Genomic DNA, 23,275 nt, shown 5'->3' with positions numbered 1-23,275 from the left:
ATCGACCTGCCCTTAAAGTCGATGGTAGGTGTTTAAATGTGTAGACAATATGCACTGTATATGCATTCTTAAAGAGGTAAACTTTTTATACAACATGCACGTCCTAAAAATGAAGAGTGGGTGAGTGAGTGAGTTGGGTTTAACGACGCTTTTAACAGTATTCCAGTAATGTCACGGCGTGTCAGCTTTATGTGGGGGGAAAGCCAGAAGTGATGCAGGTCTCACTTCGGTGAAACCAGCGAGCACGGGTATGGTGCTGACAAACCTAGAAACATAATCGGGGCGAACCGGGATTCATACCCACAAGCATAGGTTTCTGGCGTGCCAAAGGGACGCAACTCTGCACAGCGAATCGCGGCGCCTCAGACGACTGGGCAACCCGTGCCCCTTTGAGGGTATTAGAAGCTGTAGTCAATATCAGCAAAGGAGTTATCATTTGACCCAGATATTTACAGGACCTAACAGTTTTACGTGGTACAAAGGACCATCTTTGATGTCTTGAGGGTCTGCCACCATGTTTGAATACAATAATAGTAGGTTTTTTGTGTGCCTTAGACGACTGGGCCACCCGTGCCCCCTAAAAATGAAGATGAAGACCGAGAATGAGGTCCTGTGGAAAAAAAAGTGAGACCTGAGAGAGATTAGGTAAAAAAAAGTAAGTAAAAAGTATGTCAGAAAAATTGAAAAAATATGTCGAGTATGGAGCAAACACACTATTGGCTGGATTTGGAAAATATCTGCTGACGACTTGGCGGTGCACATGCTTTCCAAATCCTGCAATCGATTGAAATCTGCACGACAGTTTACGAACCGGATTTTGATTTCGGTGCGCGATTTTGATTAGTCTATGCATAGACTCGTTAGTCCAGACAAAATGTAACTCCATAATACCAGCCTAGTTCGGCAAGGGTGGAAACTGAACTTTTATAGCCAGTTAACTCTCTTGCCTCTGGAAGATGGCCACAAAAAGAAACTGTGGATTGTGAAAATTATTTCAAAATTTGAAAATATACTAACAATGAAAAGTTTCCATGTAAACTTTAATAGGTGGATATTGAATCATCAGACGACAGCATAACAGCATGTTTAAAGTCAATGACATTGACTTTACGAGTCCAAATGCGGGGCAGGGGTGAAACAGCAATGTCACAAACTCAATAACGGGTATGCCCAAAGGGGGAGCGATAACAGCAGTGCATAGTGGACGAGTAGGAGTCTATCAAATGGGCATGGAGGACTTATGGAATGGCTTTCGATATTTCCTTCAACTCTGCTCCAAAATCACGAACTTTATCTGGCGGATTCGGTACACGGCGTAGACGTCGCACCATTTCATCCCAAAAGTGATCTATAGGGGAGAGATCAAGTGAATTTGGAGGCCAAGCCAGTAATTAAGAAGAAGAAGACCCCTAGAAACCCTATCCTATCCTGTTAGAATGTCAATCCTGGGTCATGACGATGAAGAAACGGCATTGCCACTGGTCCGAGAATCTGATCTCCGTAGCCAAAACCTAAGGGGTTCTCTGACGTGCACTTATCCCACCCAAATCATCACAGAACCACCCCCAAAGCGATTCCTCTCCATGATACGGGCTTGAGCATAACTCTCCCCTTGACGTATGTAGACACGTAGATGTCCGTCACTTTGGGATATGTTAAATCTGGACTCGTCTGTAAAAACAACAGTCCTCTAACACAACCGAGGTTGACGGACGTGATTTCGGCTACACCTTGACGGTCTTGTCGATGACATTGCGTCAGGATAGGTCGTAAGAACTGTTCTTGTTGAGCTACAGGTTTATTATCAAGTTGGTAAAAAAAGGGAACCTGGATTTCATCCCTTCTTTGAGCACAGATGAATGGGGAAATAAAGAGCAGAGGCCAGTATACAAATATCAGAAACCTCCAAACACAATCCAACAACCAGTCAGAATGACAGAGATTAAAACTGGCATTTTTACCGCAATGTCAACCAGAAGGAAACAGTGACATAGTATCACCCGCACTGTAGCTCACCTGGATATGTAGTCAACAATTTAAAATGTCAACAAAGACAGACACCTACAAAAGTTTCTCGGTATTGATATTCAAATAGTTTCTGCATACATACTGAGGACTGAAAACTAACACTAAAATTTTATGATTTGAACAAAATCTGATGTCTTCATGAGAAACTTCCGAAGCTGGCCAATTTCAGAGAAGTTTACAGAGCCAAAATGCCTTGGAGAGAACTTAAGAGCATGGTCAGAACAGGGTCAAACTAAACACACTACTAACTGTGCACATGTATCAAATTTTATTCCATTTTCAACAAAAATGACTAAGTTTTGGCCAAATGACAGTGGGGTGGCCATAAGTAGCTTTTCAATATGGCTGGCAAGGTGGCCATATTGAAATCAAATCTGAACCTTTTCAAAAGATTCTGGTGTCATCACTGTGGAAACAAGCATGTAGGTTTAAACTGTATTGGTCCAGTGCTTTCCGAGGAGAAGATGTCTATGACACATGACAAACACAGGACGGATGATGGACAAACTCACTCATCTTCCTGTGTCCGCTTGCCTATATCAAGGCCTAGTTTCTACCCTTACCACAGCAAGGCCACTCTCTTGGCTCGACCCAGGCGCCACCTTGTGTAGATCATGAGTGCGCTCCTTGTAATGAAAATGCGATATCCAATAAGATCGCTGTTCTTATCTTGTATGGCTTCACAAAAAACCATAGGCGAAGACCTTGTCGATCAGATAACGAAAATATCCGCGATTTCATCCCTGACACAAAAACATAGGCAACCGTTAGGGGATTTAACAAACGAACAAGACATATTCCTTTCAACAAAGACAGGCAGTCGTAAATCACTTTCATACGAAGGTGTACCAGTTGGATGTTGATTTTGTGATAGTCCAATCATATTTAGCACAGGAAAGTGGGCTTGATGTGGCAAGGGTGGAAACAAGACTTTGATAAAAAAGGCGAGTGGACGCTCTTGCCCAGGGAAGATGAATCTCACATGGCATACTGTAAGGCAAGCCAAAAACAACATGTTTCACCAACACCTCCAGGCCAGGTAAGAGAAAGAAATCAGTTGACAAACAAGACTCAATAAAACAGCAAAATACAAAATTTATTATGAAAATAAAATCCATATTACAAATATAACAGGTAATATTTCATGGAATAAAATTTACATCAACGTGATGAAGAATCTTCGTTGTGGGACCGGTGTTTCAGCCCATAGTGATCCTTCCTCCGCAACAACTTCTCTGGTGGGTCAACAACATCAGGCTCATCATATTTTGTTGTTATCAAAGTCTCCGTCCGAATGAACTGCCTCTTAATGTTCTGGGCTCCGAATCGAATGAGTTTCTCACCATGGTACCTGAACGAAACAAAACAGTGGTTAAAATATGAAGAGGTTCCAGGCAATATCTGTTTTGCTGCTTTGGTCTCTCATTGGCCAAGACAGCCTCCGTGGTCTAGTGGTAGAGCGTCCGCCCGGAGAGTGGAAGGTTGGACGTTCGATCCCCGGCCGCGTCATACCAAAAGACGTTAAAAGATGGTACTTGTTGTTACCCTGTCTGCAGCTCGGCATTAAGGGGCTAAAACAAGGACTGGTCAACTCAGAGTCAGTATACTGTGTCTGAGTGGGGAATTCATGTTAAACTGCAGCATGGTATCTCAGTGGGCTAGCACTTTTGTGAGTGAGTGAGTATGGTTTTACGCCGCTTTTAGCAATATTCCAGCAATATCACGGCGGGGGACACCAGAAATGGGCTTCACACATTGTAGCCATGTCGGGAATCGAACCCGTGTCTTCGGCGTGACAAGCGAACGCTTTAACCACTAGGCTACCCGACCGCCCCGCTAGCACTATAGATCGGCATCAGCCCGGACTAGTACAAGCAGCCACACACACAGACACACACATGCATGCACGTCGCTATATAAGTGCAATAATCTTGAACATGACGTTTTGTTAGGTATGTTGGGTATAACTGACATTTCAGTCCTGTTACGATATACACTCCAAGTTCAGAATTGTTTGTTTGTTTGTTGTTTAAGGCTACAGTCAGCAATATTCCAGCTTATGACGGCGGTCTGTAAAAAATCGAGTCTGGACCAGACAATTCAATGATTGATATCATGAGCATCCATATGCGCAATTGGGATGCGATGACATGCATCAACAAAGTCAGCGAGCCTGACCACCCGATTCCGTTAGTCGCCTTTTACGACAAGCATAGTAGCCTTTTACGGCAAGCATGGGTTGCTGAAGACCTATTCTACCCCGGATCTTCTCAGGTAAGTTATGACATGGTACAGACAGACCAATGATGGCAATTGGGGCTGGGATTTGAACCCAAACTGAAGGCTTTCAATTCTCCAATATACATCTGATAAAGACAAGTAAAATATGACTGGGAACAGTAAACTAAATGACTGTCTGTTCCTGTCTCGGTAGGAAAACGTTACCTGTGCTACTGTAATCAGTCCATCTAACATGTTTAGTGAGTGAGTGAGTAACGCCGCTTTCAACATTCCAGTTATATCAAGGCGTGTCAGCCTAATGTGGGAAGAAAGCCCGAAGTGATGCAGGTCTCAGACATTTACAACTTCGGTGAAACCCACGAGCATGGGTATGGTGCTGACAAACCTAGGAACAAAATCGGGGCAAACCCGGTTTCGAACCCACAATCATAGGTGTCTGGTGAGCCCGAGGGTCGCAACTCTGCACAGCGAATCGCGGCGCCTTAGACGACTGGGCCGCCCCTACACCCTCTAACTGTCATATGTCATCCCAACAACATCATCTGAATAATGCAATCTATATCACATCATGTCCTGAAATGGCTGATGACAGTACCAGCCACACTAACCCAAATCCCTTCTTGTCCCGAGGGTGTTGACCATCGTTGTCCAGGGCATCTGATATTCCGGTGATGGTGTTCCCCAACCCCTGACCTTCCTGCCAGCCCTGGCGTTCTAGCACTTTCCGTCCAATGCCCTTTGTATGCTTCTCAAACTTCCCAATGCCCACAGAGAACCTGTCTGTTTCTTCCAGGCCCTCGCGTCGACGCTGTTCCTGACGGAGGGTGATGTAGTCCCTGGCGTCACCGTCCCCAGCACCATCCTCGTAATAACCACTCATATCAACATTCAGGTCATCCGCTGTCTGCTCATCAAAATCTGAAACATGTGTCATATTTGTATCACACTTGTTTCATATTTGCATCACACTTGTAACATATTTGTTTCACATTTGTTTCATATTTTTATCATTTCTTTCATATTTCTTTCATTCTTGCATCGTAATTGTATCATATTTGTATCATCTTTGCATCATATTTGTATCATTTGTACCATGTTTGCTTCATATTTGTTTCTTATTTTGTATCCCATACTTGAAAGGCTTGCATTTGACATTCAGATAACACAAGAAAAGTGTACACAAACATCGGCAAACACTTTATAACAGAACTGTACACAGTTTTAATCTAGATATAAAATATTGAATACAGAAAAAGTACACCAGCCCACTGCCACACTACACCTGCCCACTGCCACACTACACCTGCCAACTGCCACACTACACCAGCCCACTGCCACACTACACCTGCCCACTGCCACACTACACCTGCCAACTGCCACACTACACCAGCCAACTGCCACACTACACCTGCCCACTGCCACACTACACCTGCCCACTGCCACACTACACCTGCCCACTGCCACACTACACCTGCCAACTGCCACACTACACCAGCCCACTGCCACACTACACCAGCCCACTGCCACACTACACCAGCCCACTGCCACACTACACCAGCCCACTGCCACGCTACACCAGCCCACTGCCACACTACACCAGCCCACTGCCACGCTACACCAGCCCACTGCCACGCTACACCAGCCCACTGCCACAATACACCAGCCCACTGCCACACTACACCAGCCAACTGCCACACTACACCAGCCCACTGCCACGCTACACCTGCCCACTGCCACACTACACCAGCCCACTGCCACACTACACCAGCCCACTGCCACACTACACCAGCCCACTGCCACACTACACCAGCCCACTGCCACACTACACCAGCCCAGTGCCACACTACACCCTCCACCTACCTCCCTCCTTCTCCTGCCAGTACTGGGCGTCAGTGTAGAACACCAGCCCACTGCCACACTACACCAGCCCACTGCCACACTACGCCCTCCACCTACCTCCTTCCTTCTCCTGCCAGTACTGGGCGTCAGTGTAGAACACCAGCCCACTGCCACACTACACCAGCCCAGTGCCACACTACACCAGCCCACTGCCACACTACACCAGCCCAATGCCACACTACACCAGCCCACTGCCACACTACGCCCTCCACCTACCTCCCTCCTTCTCCTGCCAGTACTGGGCGTCAGTGTAGAACACCAGCCCACTGCCACACTACACCAGCCCAGTGCCACACTACGCCCTCCACCTACCTCCCTCCTTCTCCTGCCAGTACTGGGCGTCAGTGTAGAACACCAGCCCACTGCCACACTACACCAGCCCACTGCCACACTACACCAGCCCACTGCCACACTACACCAGCCCACTGCCACACTACACCAGCCCAATGCCACACTACACCAGCCCAATGCCACACTACACCAGCCCACTGCCACACTACACCAGCCCACTGCCACACTACACCAGCCCAATGCCACACTACACCAGCCCAATGCCACACTACACCAGCCCACTGCCACACTACACCAGCCCACTGCCACACTACGCCCTCCACCTACCTCCTTCCTTCTCCTGCCAGTACTGGGCGTCAGTGTAGAACACCAGCCCACTGCCTCCCTTCTCCCACTTAAGTTCAATCTCCTCCTCAAACAGCCTCTCCTTTAGTCTTTCCTGGTTGTCAGGGTCGTCTGTGACGGCTTCGTGCCTCTCCCACTCCTCGCAGGAATCGTTGTCCTGGAAACATACACATGTTCAAGTTTCGGCAATAAGGACAATAACCATTTTTTTTCACAATATTCAACCATTTTAACAGCAAGGATCACCAGGAATGAACTTCAAATGAAGCACCATGAACTACTCAGCACCTTCTCACCACCCTATAGGACTTATAGAATCTAGTACTTGGTATTTCAGCACCAGTGTTCTGACACAGTTGAGGCCCAGCCCCAATACTTTCTTGTTGCAAATGCACCCTACATGTTTAAAAAGAAAGAGAAAGAAGATGCATGTCTGTTTTTTGTACTTGGGAATATGCTTTTCTTAAAAATCATTTTTGTGGCATTTATGGTAAAGTTTAAATTTTAAGATGCTTTCCTAAAGAAAATAACCTTAGATCAACTCTGGCATTTTCTAGTTTTCCTTCCACCTCTCGACATACTGAATGGGTGAATAAGTTGAGTTTTACACTGCATTGAACAATAATCAAGTTACATCACAGCACGTCGGAGGAAAACCCAAAGCGATGCAAGTCTCAGATGTTTACCACTGGGTGAGACCCACGAGCACAGGTAAGGCACTGACAAACCAGGAAATATAATCATAGCAAATCCGGGATTTGAACCCACAATCACAGCTTTCTGCCATGCCCAAGGGACACAACTCTGTATATCGAATTGGGGCACTTTAGACGACTGGGCTATCCATGGTCCCCTATTAACATATTGACAAAGAACATTTGCAAACAAGAATTCAAATTGGACTGACTAAAATTAAAAATTTCAGGTTTACATTTTCAATAACACGATTCTAAACTCACCTCATTTGAATCTTCATGCTGCATCATCATTTTCTCCTCTATCTTTTCATCCATCAACTTCTTTGTTTTCTTCCTCTCCTGTTTCTTCCTCGCTTTCTTCTCCTTCCTCGTCAACTCCTTTTCTTCATCCTTCCTCTGCTCCCCATCCTGTACCAAAGTGGACTCTTCCATGTTCCCTACAATGGACCCATCAACACTGACAAGTTCATGACCCTCTCCCGTGTAAACTGTCCAATCAGCTTCCTCTTCATCATATTCGTTACCATGGTTACGATAAGACCTAGGTCCAGCGTACTCATAAGGAACACTACCATATTTCCGGTTTGTGCGGGTTTTGGGGAAGGAAAGGCCGAGTTTCTTTATCACCGATGGAGGGAGTCGACACTCTTTGATAAAGTCAAGAAAGTCCTTTGTGGGTGTGCCAACGTTTCCATGTGGCATGATGTCGGGAGGATGCAACTCCGGCAAGTTGAGGAGATCGGAGGATGTGAAATCTCTGCTGTCAGAGGGAGTCAGTTTTATTTCGGATCTAGTTTTGTATACTTGTTCTCTCTGTTGGTCAACTGAAACCGAGCAGATACGGTGTGTTAATGAATTGAAGGTAGCAGATTTTTCAGTTTGATGCTTTGAAGGTTTGCAAAATAACATAACTTCAAATCGTACTACCCATCATAAAATTAAATGCTAAATTTGATTACATCAGGCAAAACAAAATAAAAAAAATTGGTTCTCAGGCAATGACTCTTGAAAATAAAGTGCAGGCGGTGTTTTTTGGTTTTTCGGCTTGTTCAAACTAATATGTAACCAAATAAACAAGCAAGTATAAATAAGCATCCAAACTCCTATTGCCGCCATGACCATAACACGTGATGCGCTGTAAAGCACTGCGCATGTAAAGGGAAGTAACTGCATGCTATATTGGATTGCATTGTTTTTAAGTATTAGCATTTTTATATTCTTTTTAAAATGGAAACAAAAAACGAAACGTGCGGCAGACATTTGATGATGTGGGCGGAGTCTGAGAACCAAGACTTTTTTTTTTCGCCTAAAAATATCTGAAAAAGTCTGACTTAAGCAGTCATGCAAGTTAAACACAAACTGGTTAAAGCCAACAACCTCTTGTTATAACTGGGATCACATTGAACAGGGAGTATTACATGCAAAAACGGGGCAAATAAGTTCCCAGGCACCACCCACATCATCATAAAGTCTGACGCATGTTTCGGGTTTTTTTCCATTTTAAAAAAGATAGAAAAAGTCCTAATACTTAAAAAATATGTTATCCAATATAGCACACAGTTACTTCCCTTTACATGCACACTGCTTTACTGCGGATCTCGTGTTATGGTCATGGCAGCAATAGGAGTTTGTATGCTTGTCTATGTAGGGAGGCCCTTTCCCAGTTGATGGTGCACAACTGTTTATTTGGTTATATACTGGTTTGAACAAGCTTTAAAAACCTATTCATTGGGATCTCTATTAAGTAAGAGAGTTCTTTCTATAGGCATTAAGACCTATTGTGAGGTTTTCCTTTGAAGTAAAACCTATTATGAGGTTTTATTTTCGTTCGGGAGGTTTTACTTTGAATGTAAAACCTCAAATCCTAGGTTTAACCAAGTTACTGAAAAAAAGACAACAAGTAGCAATTCAAAATTTTAATTCAATTAAAACTGAATGTCATGTGTACAGTTCCGCGTGGACATTCAAAAGCGACATCATTTCAGAGTCTCTGGTGAAAGGACAGCGAGGTTTCAAAACACATGCTTTTAAACAAGTGCTTATCAATGATGCACAATTTGCACGTGCAGTAACTGCTAGCCGTTACGTCACAACTACCTCTATGTAACAGTTGGATTGTTTAAAGCCGAAAATCTTGTAAAGCAAAAAAAAACACCTTTAAAATTTGCGAATTTTCGTTTTGAAAAGTTTAAAAGAAGTGGAATATTGCAACACAAACATTTAGAAACCGAAGATTTCACTTTCATTTAAAAGTAAGTATTTTAGTTGTGTTTTGTTTTTGACACATCCAAGTGCTCTTGAACGCCTGGCAAGTCAGCGAATTTCACGTGCAAGTTATGATATCACGTCTTCAAGGAAGCGCTATAATGAAGCGCCTCATTTATAGATGCTCGTTATAACATTTAATCAATTTAGACAGTTTATAAGTATGGAAAAATACTTTCCCTCGGTTTTGGTAAACAGAGCATGCCCTGGGGAGAGGGAAAAACCGTGGGGGCTTCGCCCCCTTGGTTTTTCCCTCTCCCCAGGGCATGCTCTGTCTACTAAAACCTTGTAAGCGTGTTTTCTCCAATACATAAAAAAACTAAAACTTTCAAAGTAATTGCCTGAGAACCAATTCTTTATTTTTTTTAAGCCTTAAGTATCTCTATTCATATTGCATCATGACTCTCAAGTATCGCATTATGGATCGATATGTGCGTTAAGCACATCAGGCAAGCCCTAAGCCCTTGTGTTAGCTGTGTACCTGATCTTGAAATTTGAAACTTGCATGAATCAAAGTGTGGGTGCCTCTTATAGGGCCAGGGGCGGTCGGGTAGCCCAGTCCCGACATGGATACAGTGTGTGAAGCCCATTTCTGGTGTCCCCCGCTGTGATATTGCTGGAATATTGCTAAAAGCGGCGTAAAACCATACTCACTCACTCACTCACTCACTCTTATAGGGCAAAATTTACCATCCCGGTACCCGACCTCCTATTACACAACCCTACCCAGGTACTCACTGTAGATTTCAAGAGTTGGGAACAAAATGTCCGATTGGAAATTGGTTCACTCGAACCCTGGCAAAAACTGTCTACTATTGATCATTCATACACTGAAGTTGATTGAAGCTTTGTCTTTACTCAAACATATAGAAAAGTCAGAAGGAATGGGTGCATAGTCAGACAGATATTCAAGCATCATGGAGTTTTATTATCATTGTCATTAAACAATATATCATGTAATTAACCAGGGGTCCGGGTTGTCATGTGGGAAGCCAGGTCCTACTCAGGACCCATAGGACCCAAGTCATACGCAGATACGCAGGGGGGTCCTGGGGGTCCTCTTCCTTTTAAAAATGCTGGATCTGCCCTTGCAAGTGACACATCCTCAAGTGAGGACAAGGTGGATAGAATGGGGTGTGAGAGTTTCAATGTACCCCGAAGACGTTGATCGTTGCTCATGCCTTCAACCACTGGTTTAAATAAACTTGTATATTTCAGAGCTCCAGATAAGCTTTTGGTGTTGTAGGTATTTTACCCATGCATTTTAAAATCATTGGGTATCAGTAATTCTATCTGCGTATTCTAATTTCTGTTACCCACTAGTTTTTACACAAGTGGGTATTTAAGTTAAATATTTCAAAACACTATTCATCTAGTCCCTGCAAACTGGTGTCGTGTGGGTTCGAGAGCTTTATAGGACTAAAAAATACTGCGATACTTCCACAAGAAAGTGTGATGCCAAATGATCATGATGTAACTGTCATCGTGGAGTTTGGCAAGGTTGACGGAATGCCCGTTTATAATTTCAAAATAAGTTGCTGATTTGCTAATCGAATACGCAGGGTTACTTCACAATATTTTGATGATACGCACAAGTTTTATTTTTGTAGCGTATCTGTAATGTTCGTTGCGTACTTGATACGCTTCGATTATATTTTACTGTGTATTTCTGCATTTCTGATGCGTATTTCACGCAGATACGCAGCTTATCTGGAGCTCTGTATTTACTGGCTGCCTTGGTATATCTGGACTGCTGGATGTGGTATAAAAAAAGATTCACCATCTCTAATGCTGTGACTAGTCAGCAGGTAGCTCTACAACCAAACTCTCATTTTGCCTACCGACTTACCGTCTTCTGTAAGCTTAATCTTTGTAATATGGCAATAACTTGAGATAGAATCGCCATTCCTGTCCAGCCAATGTTTTCTGTGATACATTTTGAGAAGTGTCACTAAGTTGTCGGCTTTGAGTCGGACAACACAACAAGTTGTGCCCCTCCGGACCGGGTCACTGGTACCTGCACGACTGATCGCTGATTTCACTTCATCGTCAGTCTCTTTTTCCGGAACTTTCTTCGCTTGTGTTTCTGGCCGATGACGGAAATGAAAACAATCAAAACCACGTGTTTCAATAAATTGTGAAAAATAGTTCCTGATGTCTTTGGAATGGTAATCTGGAGGTATATTGTTGATAATTGCGTACAGCATGCTGTCATTCTGTTTATGTTTCTCTTTGGCTGCCATTTTCTATACGGTGATGAATGAATTTCCTCCCTGCGTATTACAAGGACACTTTGGAGAAACACTACGTCTGGTTGTAAGCTTAATGAAACTTTACGTCGACTGCTATGCTCTATATATCTATTTAGCCTGATCTTTTACACTTAATGATGGAAGAGAGGTTATAAATTATATACGTGCAGACAAAAATTAAGCAATCGTAAAAAAAATTTAACTGGTATACGTTTTCATTTAACACCGTTCAGGGGAAAACCCTACGTCGGGCATACGTCACAGAAGGATTATTTTTAGAACAGGAACGTCCATTTTGAGAATAACTGATTTTGACCTAGTGTCGTGCGACTAAAGTCGATATGGATAAATCCAAATGCCTTTATATTCAAATTATACAATGAATCTATTATTTGTAGAGTGAAATAAACTAAACACTAAAACTACATGTCCGTTACAATGGCTTGTTAAATTTTAAATGGTACTTGCTACCCCTGCAGGTAAAACTATGAGTTCGCCCCACTGGAAAAGTATCTTCAAAACAACTAGTGTCATATCCGTACCGGCGTTCTCTGTCGAAACAAAAACCAACAACAAAAAAGATTGTTTTCCTGACCATAGTACCTGAGAGCAAATTACATGGTCTAATGATTCAACGGGAAATTTTCCCGAAAACATTTGAACCTAGCGAGAAACGATACGAAAGCCATGCTTTTGCTAATACGTTTATATGCACATATGTTTCAACAAGTTTCCTTTGAAAACCTCTCCGTTTTATTGATCCCAGCAAGATTTATTAATCGTCTCATAGCTCCAGTTTATGAATGACATATTTCAATCTTGTAAAAACACAAGACTCTTCCGGTATAGAGTGATGTCTCGATATTGACACCGCGTACTATTCAGATTTGACGTAAAATGTTAATGAGTGTGTGAGTGAATGAGTTTTACGCCGCTTTTAACAGTATTCCAGTCATATCACGGCGTGTCAGCTTAATGTGGGAGGAAAGCCCCAAGTGATACAGGTCTCAGACGTTTACCACTTCGGTGAAACCCACGAGCACGGGTATGGTGCTGACAAACCTAGAAACATAATCGGCGTGAACCGGGATTCGAACCCACATTCATAGGTTTCTGGCGTGCCCAAGGGACGCACCTCTGCACAGCTAATCGCGGCGCCTTAGACGACTGGGCCACCCGTGCCCCCTAAAATGTTAATGTTAATGACCTAAGACAAATAACTTACAACTTTTAAATGAATCTACAAAAATATGAAAACCAATATTAATGGAATTAGTTTGGCCCGATGATTTTTTTTTAAAATTTGGTTTTCGAATAATTGAAATGTGAAAACATAAAAGAAAAGCAGTGTCTTTTTACATTCTGCCTACCAGAAATAAGTTAAATGTTAAAAAAAAACCCAACACATTAACTGTCGCTATAATTATAGATAAATTATAAAGTACTTAATAATCTGTTGCAAATTTATCTTAAAAATCAATATTTTTGTGTGTTTTTACCCCCATCTACTTCACATTTGGAGGAAATACAAAAATATGTTTACAAATCGGAAATATTCATTTTGGGACAAAGATCCTTTAAAAAATCATGTGCGTGTGTGCGTATATATATGTGTGTTGTACGTCTGTATGATTGTTAGTGAGCGTGCGAATTATGTGCCCGTGTGCGTGCGTGTGCGTGTGCGTGTGCGTGTGCGTGTGCGTGTGCGTGTGCGTGTTTAATTAATGGATCCAAACCACACTAAGGAAATAGTGAGGTGATATCAATAGCAACCCGATTTGAACTTGTCATTGATGTTTGTGTTACGGATATATTTTAAGAATGGATCGAAGATCTGGTTAAAGTTGAACCTCATTAATGTCACCAGTTTACATTCATTGTTAAAAGGATTAAATAATTTCGAAGAATGTGTTTGTATTTCAATGACATTTTTTTCTGTGAAACCCGTTATTTCCCCCAAAAAACTAAAGACTATTTGTGGGAACGCCCATAAATGTACAAAAGGAAACTATCTATACCAATGATTGAGAAAATAGATAATCTCTATATTAGTAGAATCTCTACATATAGTACTGTCGGGTTAAAGCGAAGGTGTGTTGATTTACATCATTTTACGTGTAGTTGATCACAATAAAACCTTTGTCGAATTTAATTTTAAGCAAGGGTCAATACAAGAGAGATGGTTTCTATCGTCAATTTATTCAATTCGTTGCAGGCGGGGTGGATTATCAATTTTCAATATGTGATCGCGATGTGGATTTTTCAGTCTGACTGTACAACAGAGTACCTTATAAAAAAGAAATATCAGCAGTTTCTAGGAAAATACAATGCTAGGATTAGTTTAAGTCACGTGGTCTCTGTGAGTCAGATTCCCGGCAAATTAATGAACCAAGCACTGTCACTGTTGAGGTATACAGCCACGACAACCCGGAACTGAATGCATCAGTGGCAGCGTGACATTCAGATATCAACGTGTTAATTGGATTATTCTTGACAGGTAAGCTTCATTGATTGTAAAGAATAACCCGATTGTAGTCTGAGAATTCTCGTGTCGGCCCGGGACAGCTTGGTGATATTTGACAGCACCAGTTGCATGTTCTCGAACACCAAGCAAACTTCGCCGGCAAGATGAAGTGCACGATCAAATATTGACTTACTGCACTGAGCGGTTTAGAAAACTGCCTGTTCTCTAAGAATAACTACTGTCGAGAAGCAGTATACATGACACACGTGGATGTGTCATCCGCCAGTCACCCTTGCCAATGTCGGAACACATTTTTACTAGAATACGATAATGCCTACAGATCAATGACGGAAATCTTAAATCAATTCCTTTTAAATCGAAACTGTCAAATCGGAGCCATTAGTTTGATGATTGTGAGCTTATTTCCATTGAAATAGGAATTCGGATATTATAATACTCATAATAATTTATTTTTAATATATCATTTTCGGCAATTTCATTTAAGACTTATAATATTTAGCCCTCAAGTTAAAGATTTTATGGCCCTATGAATCATTAAAAAAGCACTATAATATTATATGTCAAACATTTGAATGTAGGATTTTAGCATATATATGCTGTTCCTTCATCAAATCCAAATTCATATATTTCATCATCTTGTTACATACCAGTAGTACATAGATCTGTGATTGAAAAAAATATAGATCTAGTATATTATATCTATATGTAAAAAATGTTTTGGTAATGATCATATGGTTGTCAACTGAACATGTTGTTTAACGCCGCACTCAGCATTATTCCAGCTATATGACGGCGGTCTGTAAATAATCAATGCAATTGGGATACGATGACATGCATCAACCAAGTCAGCGAGCCTGACCACCCTGTCCCGTTAGTCGCCTATTACGGCAAGCATGGGTTGCTGAAGAGCTATTCTACCCCGGATCTTCACGGATCGAACATGTTTTGAATATATCGTAGGTGGTTTTGAATATATCGTAGGTGGTTGTGTTATTGAATACTGCTTTAATAGATTATATTCAACCAAACCCACCACTGTCAAGTATCAAATGCTCTGTTCTTGTGTTGGTTCAATGTCGTTTTCAATCACAGCCTTATGGAATTGGTCGATTGCGATAGTAGCTATTGGCACATTTGGATTATGCTAACAGTTTAGCTTTCATGTAACCATGGAGACCACATGCACGGCTACAGCTTTCAACATGGAATAATTCTGTAGTATTACAATGTAATCATTCTTACATTTCATGAATCGGTTTACAGTGCTACAAGTATCATACAAACATGAATGTCAGAATGATCCATGCAATCCAATCAATGTGAAAGGTTTTAAGCTTAATGGAGATTGCATTTTGGTCTTACTAGAATGGTTGCAATTTCAGCTGGAGTAGAAAAATGTCAGTAACTTGGTCAAGACTACAAGACCTTTATCATGTTTATGTGGTTTGTAATGATAACAATAAAATCAATTTAATTTGAAATCAATACTTTTTATATGATATTCATCAGATACTAGGGCTGGCTAAAACGTTTGATAATCGGAATCATCGTCGATGTAATGAATTATTAATGATTATTGATATGAATAATAAATAATAAGTAATTATGATGACATAAAGTTTAGTTTTACTGAAACAGACTTTGCCAAGGATGGAAAGCAACTGTATTTGTATTAACTTAGATGTCCTCAAAGTAATCCATGCATAAATCTGTCACCAATCACCAGTGGCATGAAGTATTTTGATTTCTTTCTGACTTTATTGCATATTTGCTTAAAGTTACTTCTCCGATATTTATCGATAATTGATCAATATTTAGTTAACGATTATCGATCTCTGTAATCTGTGTGTTTTCTGTTCCATTGACATGATAAAGTACATACATATGGATAAAATGAGTGAAAGTGTCAATTAGTTTAATATTTTAGAAAATATAACCATAGTAAGTCAATTACCCAAGATGATTTTTTAACCATAAGTTTATAATGCCTTTAACAACATCTACAGAGAAATTAAGCCTGAGCTAAAAACTTACTCATGTTCAAATATCAGAAAAACTCTTCCAGAAAATCTAAATTCAGCTGTTGTATTTTTTAGCCCTTTCACCATGTTCACCACATTTTGTGTTTTGAATCCAAACATGAATGTGTTGACAAGGAAACGGTTTCATGTTCATTCATTGTAACACATCTGATGAATTTCATAACGGTTTCCAAAATTTCCCAAACCATAATCAACGTAATAAGCGCCCAGGGCGCTCTCAAAGTTAGAAATAGGGGGCTCTGATTTGAATAATATTTTGGTGGAAAAAACAGAGTTGAAAGATAAATTTCGTGGTTTATGCTGACAGACTGAAATGTAATATGTGACAGATATTTTTTTTCCAGAATTTAATTGCCCATAATTAAGAATGCATATAACACACGAGTGTGTATTATACGAGAATAAATTTTTCTTGTGTACATTGATCAATCGGAAGGGGTGCAAATTGGGATGGTTCACTCGCCAATATATTAGCAAATATCGCCGTGGGCGCTTATTAGAGCAGGGCACTTATTACGTCAATTATGGTATTAATAATGCAGATCCTGTTGGCCAAACAGGGTGACCTTTTCATACCTTGTCCTTTCATGGTGAGCTGTGAAATATTTTGGTTTCCTATTTTTATTGAAATATTGTTTGTTGAAAGGCTTGTTTACAGCTTGGCTACAACTGCCATATTTGTCTTGCAAGAAGATTGATGACAGAAATAAAATGCTGGTTAAGACGGTAAATATTCTTCCACGGAAGTGAAATTTATATGTCACACTTTGGACCGGAAGAAATGATCAGTATATTGTAAGAATGTAGGGATTATTCTGGTTTTTATGACAAATTATATTTAAAATCCTAGTTTGCCTTGATTATGTTTCCAGGTTTGTTTGTACAATTATACCCGTGCGTGTGGGTTTCACCAGCTCGGTAAACGTTTGAGGCCTGCATCACTTCTGGCTTTCCTCCCACAACAAGCTGCCATGCCATGATATAACTGAAATACTGCATCATTAAACCCAACTCACTCACTCACTGACTAGGGGCGGTCGGGTAGCCTAGTGGTTAAAGCGTTCGTTCGTCACGCTGAAGACCCGGGTTCGATTCCCGACATGGGTACAATGTGTGAAGCCCATTTCTGGTGTCCCCCGCCGTGATATTGCTGGAATATTGCCAAAAGCGGCGTAAAACCATACTCACTCACTCACTGACTATGACAAGTTGATTGGACCGCCTCCATGGCCAGTTGGTAGAGCATCTGCTCGGAGAGCGGAAGATCCAGGGTTCAATCCCGTGAATGAACAATCAGTTCAATTGTTATATGATGTTATGCTTGAGATGACATTGTGATCCTTGCCTATGATGACATCATGTAAGTCTAATGTCCATTACCGATAGACACAGCGATCAGTCAAAAGCGATGGATCTGGACACCATAGAAAATTTAGGTTTTCTTATTGGGGATTCATGCCGGTAGAGAAAGAAACCAGTATCGAAAGACCTCAAAGATGAATCATTTTCAAATGGCTTTTTAAAAATCCAAGATTTTTCATCCAAAACATTTAGCTTCCACAGAAGATATGGCCTGTGTGAGATCAAGTGACATCTCCTGGGACATATCACAGTCCTTTGCAGACCATTGTGGCGTCATCGGTTAGCACGACATCACATTCAAATAACATCAGACATTAATCTCTCTGCCACTGAAGCTGGTGAAAACTCAAGGCACTGATAACTACTATTTACAAACTGAAAATGTCAGAAGAAAGATTTCGGATGATACCGTCTCAATCTCATGTCTTCCAAGCACAAATATATCTAGACTTGTTGTTTGAGGTAAAATTAACCTTGGCAAGTCTCAGATACTTGTAACCTATCAACTAGCCTTGATATATTTGATGTTGGAAGACACTCGGATGAGATTCACTACAAACCTTCAGTACCCACTGGCTAATCAAAGGTTGCTAATTCCTTGTCCAGACAGACAGATTTAGGTATTGGGTTGCTGTCACTCACATTCTACCTGCATGCTTCTTCCCGAGGCAAGGGAGTTAGCTCACTATAAAAGTCACAGTTTCACCCTCGCCAAACTAAGCTGGAATTATGGAGTTATGTTTTGGCTGAACTAACAAGTCTTTGCCTGCTCCAATCAAAATAACGAATCACGAAATCGAAATCCGGTCAACATCAACAGATACTTTCCAAAACCTCTGATGTTTCTAATCAAGGTGCTCACGTGATTTGATGCACTTCGTGAAGTAAGACCTGTTTTATCACAATATAGATTTTGATTATCGATCAGATCGTCTTGACTGAGCTTGGCCCTTCCATTTTGTTTGAAGCAAATGCAGGTGATATGATAGGTTGAATCTGATTGGTCTGTAGGCGGGACATAGAAGGGACATAACTCATAATAGCCACTGGTGGCGCTAAGATCAGGTCTGGAAATTCCATCCTCAGTAGGTTCGGCAAGGGTGGAAACTGGACCTCGGGGAGATCAAGTAGTCGACTTGTACAGGTAATCTAGCATTAAGTAAATGCAGGTAAGACTGTATGGATCAGTGCTGATGCGTTGTCCATGAGATTCTGTCATTTATTGCACTGTCAGTTGGTCAATACCTGGATTAACGAGGCAACAATACCCATGCTAATGAGCTTACAGGTGAGATATCAAGGTGATTGGATGACAGGTGTAAAGTTAATCAATAGATGATGAAGTGATTTTCTAAATTGATATCACTAATTAGTAATGAGGTGTACTGAACGTTTCATCCTTGAGGAGTTAATGACATTGGATTTATCTGATTCTAGATCACCAACATCCCATGCTTATAGTAGGGGACTTCGCGAAGCTGAAACAATTCAGTGGTGTAGTGTGATATTGATCTCATCTACCAGAAGGTGTTCCTGAACTGTGCCCACTTTTATTTTTTAATCTTGTTTGTTTCTTGTTTAACGCAATATTCAAAATTCCAACTATATGACAATGGTTTGTAAATAATCGAGTCTGGACCAGACTGTCCAATGATTGACATCATGAGCATCAATCTAGGCAATTGAGAAAACGACATGCATCAGCCAAGTCAGTAAGTCTAACCATCATCAGTCGCCTCTTATGTTCAATGCAATGTCATCTCTGCAATAACATACCGGTAGTTAGATCTACACGTCATTCACACAAAGTTCAGTCACAATTTTCTCTCTCATTTTTGAATATTTCGAGACAAAGTCGCTACAAATATTTAACCTTGAAGCAAGGCAAAATGTTATTTCCTACCACTAAAAGTAGACAAGGGGAAACCCTGATGGTAACCATGGTAACAGACAAGCTGACTTTGTTTGAAAAAAATTGAGCATTGCTTATGTTTTATTTAACAACAAAGATTTATAAGGTACTTTATTTGCCAGTCCACAGGGACTGGCAGTCACATGAATTACCGGTCCAAGCCTAATTTCACCTGTTAAAAACGGGTAATTACCGGTAAACGGGAACACTGACTATACATTTACTTCATTGGAGACCAGATGGTTCCTTTAGTATATGCCTTATAACCAGACGGGGGCATGGGTGGCCCAGTCGTCTAAGGTGCTGCGATTCGCTGTGCAGAGTTGCGTCCCTTGGGCATGCCAGAAACCTATGATTGTGGGTTCGAATCCCGGTTCGCCCCAATTATGTTTCTAGGTTTGTCAGCACCATACCAGTGCTCGTGAGTTTCACTGAAGTGGTAAATGTCTGAGACCTGCATCACTTCTGGCTTTCCTCCCACATTAAGCTGATACGCCGCGATATGACTGGAATACTGTTAAAAGCAGCGTTAAACCCAACTCACTCACACTATCACCAGACAATAAACAGTCACCCTACACCCCAACTATACACAACACATTACTTGACTGAATCTGTTGGCCTACTAGTTTGAACTAGGCATTGTTTTCAGTAGATATCAATCATAATAATACTGAACATAAGAAATAAATAAATCAAAATTAAAAACATTAATGGCAATATACATTTTCAGCTGAGCTTCATTTAAGTCAGTGTAGAAAGGGTTTATTAGACTTTAGGTTTTTATCAAAGATAACCCAAGTGATTTTTTATAAATATATTACGAGGCAGCTCAGGGCTAAAACAATTTGGCCATTAATCTTAAGATTCCTGTATGCAAGGAGAAGTTTCCTGTTTCCAACAGTGTGCTTATAGCTTATGATTATTCTGACAAGTGCTGACAATATGTTCCAGTTGCAGTTTATCCGGAGACTGCTTCTGTCATCCCTCATGAGTACCATGTTCTAAATAAACAGGTGGCAATATAGTTAGTAAACAGTCAAATAAACAGGTGGCAATATAGTTAGGAAACAGTCAAATAAACACTCGTAGAATCAGTTGTATATAATGCTTGAGGTTGTTTGAGATGGTCCCTCTCTGTACCATGAGGTGACTGTATTGTTTAATGCATGTTTATATCCCAGAGAGGATATATAGACGTATTGTAACACAAAGGATGTATGGGGCAATGTGGCCCGGGACGTGATGTATGGGGCAATGTGCCTCGGGATGTGATGTATGTGGCAATGTGCCCCAGGATGTGATGTATGTGGCAATGTGGCCCGGGACGTGATGTATGGGGCAATGTGCCCCAGGATGTGATGTATGTGGCAATGTGGCCCGGGACGTGATGTATGGGGCAATGTGCCCCAGGATGTGATGTATGTGGCAATGTGCCCCAGGATGTGATGTATGTGGCAATGTGCCCCAGGACGTGATGTATGTGGCAATGTGCCCCAGGATGTGATGTATGTGGCAATGTGCCCCAGGACGTGATGTATGTGGCAATGTGCCCCAGGATGTGATGTATGTGGCAATGTGCCCCAGGACGTGATGTATGTGGCAATGTGATCCAGGACGTGATGTATGTGGCAATGTGCCCCAGGATGTGATGTATGTGGCAATGTGCCCTAGGATGTGATGTATGTGGCAATGTGATCCAGGACGTGATGTATGTGGCAATGTGCCTCAGGATGTGATGTATGTGGCAATGTGATCCAGGACGTGATGTATGTGGCAATGTGCCCCAGGATGTGATGTATGTGGCAATGTGCCCCAGGACGTGATGTATGTGGCAATGTGCCCTAGGATGTGATGTATGTGGCAATGTGATCCAGGATGTGATGTATGTGGCAATGTGCCCCAGGATGTGATATATGTGGCAATGTGCCCCAGGACGTGATGTATGTGGCAATGTGCCCTAGGATGTGATGTATGTGGCAATGTGATCCAGGACGTGATGTATGTGGCAATGTGCCCCAGGATGTGATGTATGTGGCAATGTGCCCCAGGACGTGATGTATGTGGCAATGTGCCTCAGGATGTGATGAATGTGGCAATGTGCCCCAGGATGTGATGTATGTGGCAATGTGCCCCAGGATGTGATGTATGTGGCAATGTGCCCAAGGAAGTAGAGTAAGGGGCAATGTGCCCTAGGATGTGATGTATGTGGCAATGTGATCCAGGACGTAATGTATGTGGCAATGTGCCTCAGGATGTGATGTATGTGGCAATGTGCCCTAGGATGTGATGTATGTGGCAATGTGATCCAGGACGTGATGTATGTGGCAATGTGCCCTAGGATGTGATGTATGTGGCAATGTGATCCAGGACGTGATGTATGTGGCAATGTTGCCCTAGGATGTGATGTATGTGGCAATGTGCCCCAGGACGTGATGTATGTGGCAATGTTGCCCTAGGATGTGATGTATGTGGCAATGTGCCCCAGGATGTGATGTATGGGGCAATGTGCCCCAGGACGTGATGTATGTGGCAATGTGCCCCAGGATGTGATGTATGTGGCAATGTGCCCCAGGATGTGATGTATGTGGCAATGTGCCCCAGGACGTGATGTATGTGGCAATGTGCCCCAGGATGTGATGTATGTGGCAATGTGCCCCAGGATGTTATGTATGTGGCAATGTGCCCCAGGATGTGATGTATGTGGCAATGTGATCCAGGACGTAATGTATGTGGCAATGTGCCTCAGGATGTGATGTATGTGGCAATGTGCTCTAGGATGTGATGTATGTGGCAATGTGATCCAGGACGTGATGTATGTGGCAATGTGATCCAGGACGTGATGTATGTGGCAATGTTGCCCTAGGATGTGATGTATGTGGCAATGTGCCCCAGGACGTGATGTATGTGGCAATGTTGCCCTAGGATGTGATGTATGTTGCAATGTTGCCCTAGGATGTGATGTATGTGGCAATGTGCCCTAGGATGTGATGTATGTGGCAATGTGATCCAGGACGTGATGTATGTGGCAATGTGATCCAGGACGTGATGTATGTGGCAATGTGCCCCAGGATGTGATGTATGTGGCAATGTGCCCCAGGATGGGATACATGTGGCAATGTGCCCCAGGATGTGATACATGTGGCAAAGTTCCCTTTAGACATACAGGATGATATCCAATATTTTATCACATCTGTTCCTGCTGTGTCTTGTAAAAGATGGCTAAATTAGATTAGTGGTCTGTGACTTGGCTCCGTGCATGTCGTTATACCCAGGCAGTGTGGGATAAGAAACCAATGGATGATGTCATGAGCACTGTTGACAGGTACAGTAACATCAATCAACCATATCGACTGGCCTGATCACGTGATCCAGCTTCAATCACAAGTTGCCTCTAGTACCTGCAATGGAGTGCTGGCACATGACTGGTGATCTATTTTAATTATACCCCCGAC

The 23,275-nt window shown here is 42.0% G+C and overlaps 2 protein-coding genes across 5 annotated transcripts in view; one reads left to right on the top strand and one right to left on the bottom strand.

The window, feature by feature from the left end:
• Positions 1-3,099: 3,099 nt before the first annotated feature.
• Positions 3,100-12,033, bottom strand: LOC124137819 (G patch domain-containing protein 3-like). 2 transcript variants are annotated; one of them, XM_048385360.1, is made up of 5 exons: positions 11,617-12,033; positions 7,764-8,332; positions 6,787-6,961; positions 4,878-5,187; positions 3,100-3,379 (listed from the first exon to the last, which is right to left on the bottom strand). In XM_048385360.1, the coding sequence occupies exons 1-5, from the start codon at positions 12,008-12,010 to the stop codon at positions 3,190-3,192; spliced, it is 1,638 nt and encodes a 545-aa protein (XP_048241317.1). In that variant the 5' UTR covers positions 12,011-12,033; the 3' UTR covers positions 3,100-3,189. The 2 variants fall into 2 exon arrangements, with proteins under 2 accessions (XP_048241317.1, XP_048241318.1); XM_048385361.1 differs by having other exon boundaries at positions 7,764-8,326.
• Positions 12,034-14,378: 2,345 nt separating this feature from the next.
• Positions 14,379-23,275, top strand: part of LOC124137820 (unconventional myosin-Ic-like) — a 107,658-nt gene continuing 98,761 nt past the window's right edge. For 2 of the 3 annotated variants that reach the window (XM_046504287.2, XM_046504283.2), the window contains exon 1: positions 14,380-14,516. The gene's annotated coding sequence lies outside the window, so the exon portion shown is untranslated. Of the gene's footprint in view, positions 14,517-23,275 lie in introns of all 3 variants that reach the window. The other variant, XM_048385357.1, reaches the window with a different exon arrangement.

The sequence above is a fragment of the Haliotis rufescens genome, unplaced genomic scaffold (genome assembly GCF_023055435.1).
Source record: "Haliotis rufescens isolate VD_foot unplaced genomic scaffold, xgHalRufe1.0.p SCAF_57, whole genome shotgun sequence".
Taxonomy (NCBI): domain Eukaryota; kingdom Metazoa; phylum Mollusca; class Gastropoda; order Lepetellida; family Haliotidae; genus Haliotis; species Haliotis rufescens.
This window is presented reverse-complemented; position numbering and strand designations above follow the sequence as displayed.